Below are 8,980 nucleotides of genomic sequence, written 5' to 3' on the forward strand. Positions count from 1 at the left end.
TCAAGCGAGTCTCCTGCCTCTGCCTCCCAAGTAGCTGGGACCACAGGTGCCCGCCACAACACCTGGCTATTTTTTGGATGCAGCTATCATTGTTGTTTGGTGGGCCTGGGCTGGATTTGAACCCACCACCTTAGGTGTATGTGGCTGGCGCCTTAGCCACTTGAGCCACAAGTGCCGAGTCCCAACTAAGTTCTTGTCTGCAGCCCAAAGAGCTCGCTGCAGGATCTGCTAACCTGCCTCTGACCTACTATATATGGTTATATGCATCACTAAATTGACAGCTAATTGTGGTCTCTTTGTTCCAGTTCATGTAGAGGCTGGGAGCTGCTTAAAGGTATTCATGAACCTGGAAATTATAGCTGTGCAAAAAAGCTAGAGAAACCATAAATATTCAATAATAATGGAATTTGGCTGGACCAATGTACTAGTCCAGCCCTTACTATCGGTCAGTGTTGCAAACAGAACAGAATAACTAGCCCAGAGATATTCTTCCTAATATAAGGGATTTAAAGACTTCAATAAATGGAATTACACGCAGGTCTGCCTATTTTGCTACTTGCCCTTCCTAAGTGGTCATCTGCACTATCCCTGAAATTGAGATCATCAGCTCTTTGGGAGGAGGGAAACGATTCTGTTATGGGAATGGGGTTTCATAGATGAAGACAGACAGTCCTGTGGGTTATATTGATTACAGAAAGGTGGCAAGGTATTACAGAAAAGTCTCTCATACCCACATGATGAGGATAGAAATGAAAGGTTAGTGAAGTTATAGTTGTTTGGTAGTGAAGCAGCAAGAAAATGAAAGGTAGCCTGAGGAGGGGAAAAAAAAAACAATGAAAAGGAAAAACAAGCAGAAACAAACTGCTGAATCTCTCTTTTCCCAAAGAGAGAGAATGACCCCCTTGGAAAAAAGGTAGGGCAGCCCAAACAGTTCCAAGTAGCCATTGGAGGGTGTGGACTGTGCAGACCTCTTTGACCAGTGTAAGGATATTGGTCATGGAGTGGACAGAAGAGGGAGATCATGGTACAGCATATGGAAAAGTTTAAAGAGACATGCAGGGACCCAATTTAAGAACCAATGGGAAGTCCCTGGCTCTCATCCTTCTCTGGTGTTGACATTGGACCAAAGCTTTCAACACAATCATTGTCATTATATGAAAGTGGTCCTTGCCTCCTAGAGAATACTATTAAAGACATGAACTCTGAAATAACTCAGTCTAACATGTGAGTACAAGCATATCAGGTGGAAGAATTTGGAAGTCTTCAGCATGAGGGACAGTGGCAGGAAACAATCTGGTGAAATGTTTTGTAGGAAGCAGTATTGAAAACAAGGCATGGCAAGGAGAGGACAGGAGAACATGGAACAGGGCAGGACTACGGGGCAGGATCAGCAAGTGACATTTCCAAAGTAAAATAAAAATATCAGGACCAATCTAAAAAGGAATTGGCTATTGGGTCCCACTCATGCAAGGACCTGGAAAAGAAAGGGGAGAAGGTCTGGCAAGAAAGCTGATGCTGAATGGAGGATGCAGTAGTAATCAGGTCTGATGTACGAACATCCCAAGACCAAGTGCAGGCCTGGTAAAGCTCACACTGACATGCAGACCTGTTAGAAGCTGGCATATAATCCTGTTCCAAAGAGTGGAGTTTCTCCTGGGGAGAATTTTTAAGTACTTACCTTTCTAAGCAAAGGCCAGAAAGACACAACCTATCTTGCAACCATAGAGCCACACATACATCTGGGTTAGCCTATCTCATAGTCCCCTCATTTCACCTGGCTTTCATACTTTGTAGAGTCAGAAAAATAGGCACAGAAGTCACTTTCTGTTCTTGAGCCATCTACTCTATTTTCAAGGGTTCACTGGAGATCAATCCCACTGCCTGCTCCAATGAAGTCTGAACTGTCTGTATAAACTGAATACACAGCAAACATGGAGACCACTGCCCCCAAGCTCTACTGGCTTCCAGATTTGACAAGACAGTTACCTGTATTGTTGGCTGGCTACCAAATACACAGAGATTTAAGCCACTAATTCCTCTAGGTGTTGGTCACATAAACTATAGTCTGGACGAACAATTTGAGGGTTAAACATACATTTTATGGGATTCCTTTCAGGCCAGCCACACAAATTTTAAAATATTTATACCTGTATATTTGACGTTTTTGTCTTCAAAGAAGGTACAAGCAGAAACATAAAATTGGTATGACTGGGGAGGCTGATGCTCTTCCTCATTAGTCCTCTAGGGGGTGCTAGACAATCTACAAACCTGCTTTCATTTGAAGGGTGTTTGGGGGCTTCAGAGCTTGCAGGTGTTTCTTCTACATTTGGCTTTGTGATCCATAATGAATAGTGGCAACTAATTGACTGAGCAGATATTTTAACTTAAAAGAAATCAGGCTGGGCATGGTGGCTCACACCTAATCCCAGCACTTTAGGAGGCTGAGGTGGGAGGATGGCTTAAGGCCAGGAGTTCAAGGTTGCAGTGAGCTATGAGGATGCTACTGCGTGCGCTCCAACATGGATGACAGAGCAAGAATTTGTCTCAAAAAAAAAAAAAAAAAAAGAGAGAGAGAGAGTGAAACAGAAAGAAAGAAAAAGAAAAAAATTTAGTCTCAAAGCAGCTTATCTATTGGCTTGGGGAAGTAAATAGTCTGATCTGGCTCCACAGGATAATGTAAACAACTGATTTCAGAGTTTTTGGCAAACAGTGTATGGCTTGGAGAGCAAACATTTTCATGTTTTGTAATTTCAACTGAGGAAACTAGATCAACTCATGATTTAGTTTAGGAAATCACAGCCTGATAGGATAAAGAGTAAACCTGTCTCAACCCATAGCATTGAGAGCAACTAGAACCACTGCAGGGGCTTCTGTACTCACCAATTTAGAACTGGAATAGAAATACAAAAAGAATCTCAATTTTTCCAATTTGGGCACTTTATGCTTCTTTGTATGTGGGCCTGTATGTGACACAGAACTCCATGACAGGAGGCTACAGAGCAGCAGTTCTCAACCTGTGAGTCGAGACCCACAGGAACTGTATTAAAGGGCCGTGGCTTTAGGAAGGTTGAGAATCACTGCTGTAGACAAAGAGAATGCTTCTGTGTGGTAAGTGACATGGGTCTAGAACAGCGGTTCTCAACCTGTGGGTGGTGACCCACAGGGACTGTATTAAAGGGCTGTGGCGTTAATAAGGTTGAGAACCACTGGCCTAGAAGATAGAGACATTCAGTGATGTTTGGGCATACTTTTACATCATCTCAGGAGGATCAATACTTATTTCTACTTCTTGCTGCTTTGAATCAACTTGAAGGATTTAAACAGCTTGAGATATAAGCAGGCATTGCTTGGAATTCTATGTGAATATTACCAGCCTTCAGATGGTGAATAGGGAATGCGGGGGCAGGGCCTGCTTTTCTCCTTCATTCTGGAATTACAAAGAGCAACAGGATATGAGCACCAGATCTTACATAAACTATGACCTTTTCAGGTCCTTTAAAATTTTTTTTGAGATAGAGTCTCACTTTGTTGCCCTCGGTAGAGTGCCATGGTATCACAGCTCACAGCAACCTCAAACTCTTGGGCCCAAGTGATTCTCTTGCCTCAGCCTCCCTAGAGGCTGGACTACAGGCCGGCCACCACAATACCTGGCTATCTTTTTTTTTGTTGTTGTTTAGCAGGCCTGGGCTGGGTTCAAACCCATCAGCCCTGGTGTATGTGGCTGGCAACCAAACCAACAGGTTGTGGGTACCGTGCCACCTTTTCAGGTCTTAAAAAGCTTTTGTTTTTTTCTCTCCAGTAAATTATCAACCTTTTTAGGCCAGTGGAACAATCAATGCCTCTTCCAAAGTGCTCCAATTGCATATTACAGATGTTGCTCGTAGAAAGACACTTGGGGATCTGCCTAATACTGTCTCAGTGCCTCTGTTTCGCAGCTAAAGAAACCTATGTTTCACTAGATGAATGCTTAAGCATGATATATATAGTAAAATAAGATCCCTGAAGAAAGAGGAAAAAAAACCAACAAATGCTAAGTGATTGTGGGGATGTGGTAACATGAATTGCATGGATTAGATACCCCCAAATCATACCCTCGTGGCTACCCTGACCAGCTCTGTTAAGTCCTCCTGCCACAGCAGCAAACTGTCTCCTGGATGGACTGCCAGTTCTTAGCACCTGAAACTGCTCAGGATGGCAGCTGTCTATTAAAGTGGCTAGAAGTGATTGTCACTGAGAGGGAAAAGAAGAAAGCAGTCACCTGTGAAGAGTGTCTGGTGGCATGAGCTTACTCTAGTGGAGGAGTGCCAAGCATTCCTGAACATTTCAGGGGAAATGGACTGGGGCATAATATCGATATGTGAATAAACTTTCATTCTACAAGGGTACAAGTGAATCTTTCTAAGAGTAGAATGTGAATGTTTTAAAACAATAACTCAGAAAATGACATGATGGCTATGTTAAACAGTTTGATGGAAGTGTTTCAGATTGTGTGTGAAAACCACACTGTACCCCAGAAGTGCATTAATGTACAGTTACCATTCAATTAAAAAAAAAAAACAAACAACTTTCATTCTACTGCAGAATGACTCAATCTGAAGGCTAGGCTGGGGAGGAAATCAGGGAAGAAAGTATCAGGCTTCCCCAGGCACCTAATGGGAGGCTCTGTAGAGCTGGAAAACCTGTTCTAGCCTTATCATTCAGAGTCTGGACCGTGATTTTCTTTTTTTTTTTTTTTTTTGAGACAGAGCCTCAAGCTGTCCCCCTGGGTAGAGTGCCATGGCATTACAGCTCACAGCAACCTCCAACTCCTGGGCTCAAGCGAGTCTCCTGCCTCCGCCTCCCAAGTAGCTAGGACCACAGGCGCCCGCCACAACACCCGGCCATTTTTTGGTTGCAGACATCATTGTTGTTTGGCGGGTCCGGGCTGGGGATTCGAACCCGCCACCTTAGGTGTACGTGGCTGGCGCCCTAGCCGGTTGAGCTATAGGCGCCGAGCCTGGACCGTGATTTTCAACCAGTGTACCGTGGCACACTGGTGTGCTATGAAAAATTTTAAAGATCATTAATTAAATTCTTTTCTTTCTTTCTTCTTTTTCTTGAGACAGAGTTTTACTTTGTCACCCTAGATAGAGTGCTGTGCCATCTTCCTTATGCCAATCTCAAAGTCTTGGGCTCAAGCAATCCTCTTGACTCAGCCTCCCGAGTTGATGGGACTATAGGCACCTTCTACAACACCTGGTGCCTGTAGAGATGTGGTCTCTGACTCTGGAGTTCAAGGAATCCACCCTCCTGGGCCTCCCAGAGTGCTAAGATTATAGGCATGAGCTACTGCACCCCACCCTTAATTAAATTATTTTCAAAAGAAGTTCAAAGCAGAAATGATCCTCCTAAATTCTTATTTTTTTTACCCTTTTTTTTGGATCAACATAATTTAAATGTGTCATGGAAGTTTAACTATAGGTTCAAGTGTGCCATGAGATAGAAAAGGTTGGAAAACATTGCTCTGGAGGGTGAAGACATTGTTTAAAAACCCTAAAAGTAAAAAAAAAAAAGCAAAAACAAAAAACAAACCTTAAAAGTAGTCAGATGAGGTGGCTCACACCTACAATCTTATTAGCACTCTGGGAGGTGGAGGCACGTGGATTGCTTGAGCTCAGGAATTTGAGACCAGCCTGCTCAATAGCAAGACTCCATCTCTACCAAAAATAGAAAAACTAGGTGGGTGTTGTGGCAGGTGCCTGTAGTCCCAGATACTTGTGAGGCTGAGAGGCAAGAGGATTGCTTGAACCTAAGAGTTAGAGGTTGCTGTGAGCTATAATGCTACAGCACTCTACGAAGGATATCAAAGTGACGACACTCTGTTTCAAAACAACAACAACAAAAAAACATAAAAAACCTTAAAAACTCAACTCAAGTTTGTCTACACCCTGCTGAGATCTCCTCTTAAATCAAGGGCAGCATCTGTTCCCAGAAGGCCTTAGAGGTAGCTACAGTCAGTACTGTGTGAGCTGACAGAGCCTAAGAAATGGCTGAGTAGAGGTGCTCTTCTTCACATGTTATCTCTTCTTCTCAAGGTTATTGAGTTTATAGTGAAATCTGGAGGGGACAGGCCTATGCTCAAATATCCAGTCTTGGCAGGCATTCAGAAAACAAGCGCACAAAGAGAAAAAAAAATTTCTTCATACCTTCATTTCTTCCTCCATTTCTGACATTTTCCGTTCCAAGGCTCGCCTCTCCTGTTTAGGAACGAGAATGTTGAACATCTAATGCATTTAGACAGAAGCCAAAACAATGTCTCCTAGCTGCTATGTGATCAGTAGCTTCATGGTCAAAGAATCTGTCTACTAATTTAGGCAAACATTACTAAGGAGATTTGAGTAGTATCTGATCCACACTGTGGATGGAACTACTTCACTGATAAAAATCACATTACCTAAATCTCCTATTAGAAAATTAGAAGATATATGGAGAAGCAACTTGCTAATGTGCAAAATGAACCAGGGCACTTGGAGATATTTTGTGCAAGCTGAAGATTTCACAGAATTTCTTCTTTTTTTTTTTTGCTTCTAGACAGAGCCTCAAGCTGTCACCCTGGGTAGAGTGCTGTAGTGTCACAGCTCACAGCAACCTCCAACTCCTGGGCTCAAGTGATTCTCTTGCCTCAGCCTCCCGGAATAGCTGAGACTACAGGCGCCCACCACAACGCCCAGCTATTTTTTGGTTGTAGTTGTCATTGTTTGGCAGGCCTGGGTCGGATTTGAACCCGCCAGCTCTGGTGTTATGTGGCTGGTGCCTTAGGCGCTTCTATCAAAGTGCCAATTCACAGAATTTCAAATAATTGTAAGTGACTAGGGCCCCTGCTCTCTATTGTTAAAGAGGTATCATTATCTTCAGAAATGATCCTCCTAAATTCCTAGGGAACTGCTTCTCTAATGATGGAGAGCTGATGGTTAATAAGAAAACAGACATCATTGAGATACCAAGGAGGTCTGGTTACAGGCTAAAGGAGTCAAACATATTAAAACTTAGCTGCTTTCAAATTAAATGGACAATAATACAAGAGATGGGAACATACTATATCCCTAGGGTCAAATCAAAGCTAGGGATCATCAATAAATCTAATTGAATTTTCCCAATTCAAAAATGTAATCTTTTGAGTGAATATTGGAAAGTGGTCAGCCATTAAATCAGAAATCTTCTCCATAGTGAAAAGAGTGAGTGAAAATCTGTGTTGGCTCATGTTTTAAGTCATAAGACCTAAATCAATAGCAGAGGGTCCTACAGAAAGCTCCTTTCTCTTTTTAATTTTTTCTTTTATCTATATCTCACAGAATGAAAGCCTTCTTCCTGTTCAAGGTGATGGGAAGCATAAGGATAAGGTGACCTTACACCTGAATGTGGGTGTGTTACAGTAAGTTAAGATATATTATGGGTATGCGCATGGGTATAGTTCTGCCTACAGGCAGAACAATATACAAGATGTCCAAGGACCCTTCCCACCCTAAGACTGGAATATGTGGAAAGTACTGACCATCTGAGGAAGCCCAGAGGACTAGCAATCAAATTACTGTCCAGAGTCAGACAAAAAGAATTTATCATCAAGCTGGGAATGGAATGTGTCAGAACTCTTGCTTTCATAAGATGAACTTTTTTTCATTGGTATAAACAACAAAGTTAGAGAAAGTCAGACAGAAGAGATGAAACAGGAGGGAAAGAGATATGCTCATACCCGTTTCTCTACCTCCAGCATTGATGATCGGTCAGATGTCTTTTCTTGTTTCTGCTGGTGCAAATGCAAACAAAACAGCTGTTACTTAAGTTGTCTCAGGGGAAGTAGAAAGCCCAGTCTTGTGCAGATTCACCAAGAGACATCCAGACAGCAAGGGTCCCCAGCAAATAGATTTTGATAGCTCTCTAAGCCTAACATTATTGCCTCTCTGAAGTTTGCAGGATTCCCAATGGGGAAGGGAAGGCAGTTGTAGTGTTTTCTGAATTTTTTTTTTTTTTTTTGAGATAGAGTCTCACTTAGTCACCCTTGGTACAGTGGTGTGGCATCTTTAGCTCACAGCAACCTCAAACTCTTGGGCTCAAGTGATCCTTCTGCCTCAGCCTCCCAAGTACCTGGGACTATAGGTGCCCTCCACAATGCCCCACTATTTTTTTTTTTAAGAGACGGCATCTTGCTCTAGCTCAGACCACAGGCGCCCCCCACAACGCCCGCCTATTTTTAGAGACAAGGTCTTACTCTGGCTCAGTCTGGTCTTGAACTTGTGAGCTCACGCAATCCACCTGCCTCAACCTTCCAGAGTGCTGGGATTATAGGTATGAGCTATTGCGCCTGGCCTGTTTTCTGAAATACAAGTACCAAGATATTACTTACAACTCAAATTCTCTAATATACTCTCTCTCTAGGTCTTCCATGATGACTACATTCTTATGTTTCATCATCCCTCTCCTCTCTTCTTTCTACGAGTAATATCGCAAACTGAAAGGAGATTTAAAAAAATGTTTTTTCTTTTTTAAAACGCTGGGGAGGCTGGGTGCAGTGGGCCCACACCTGTAATTCTAGCACTTTGATAGGTTAAGGTGGGAAGATTGCTTGAAGCCAGGAGTTTGAGATCAGCCAGAGGAACACAGTGAGACTTCTGCCTCTACAACCTGGTGGTATGTGCTTGTAGTCCCAGCTATTTGGGAGGCTGAGGCAAGAGGATCACTTGAGCCTAGGAGTTTGACGTTATAGTGAACTATGATGATGCCACTGCGTTCTAGCCCAGGCAACAGAGTGAGACTTTATCTCAAAGAAGCAAAAACAAATCCACCAAGTGCGGTGGTTCACACCTGTAATCTTAGCATTCTGGGAGGCTGAAGTGGGTGGATTGCCTAAGCTCACCAGTTCAAGACCAGCCTGAGCCAGAGTGAGACCTTGTCTCTAAAAATAGCCAGGCATTGTGGTGGGCGCCTGTAGTCCCAGCTACATGGG

General features: G+C 43.0%; 1 protein-coding gene across 3 annotated transcripts in view; it reads right to left on the reverse strand.

The window, feature by feature from the left end:
* The window catches only part of PPP1R12B (protein phosphatase 1 regulatory subunit 12B), a 246,089-nt gene that overhangs the window by 8,811 nt on the left and 228,298 nt on the right, over positions 1 to 8,980 (reverse strand). For 2 of the 3 annotated variants that reach the window (XM_023514579.1, XM_012806685.2), the window contains 2 exons: positions 7,730 to 7,783; positions 6,186 to 6,236 (listed from right to left, as the gene is read on the reverse strand). In XM_023514579.1, the coding sequence (XP_023370347.1) occupies positions 6,186 to 6,236; positions 7,730 to 7,783 (105 nt within the window). The remainder of the gene's footprint in view (positions 1 to 6,185; positions 6,237 to 7,729; positions 7,784 to 8,980) is intronic. The other variant, XM_023514580.1, reaches the window with a different exon arrangement.

This window comes from Otolemur garnettii, unplaced genomic scaffold, assembly GCF_000181295.1.
Source record: "Otolemur garnettii isolate 467f Iridium unplaced genomic scaffold, OtoGar3 scaffold00055, whole genome shotgun sequence".
NCBI classification, from domain to species: domain Eukaryota; kingdom Metazoa; phylum Chordata; class Mammalia; order Primates; family Galagidae; genus Otolemur; species Otolemur garnettii.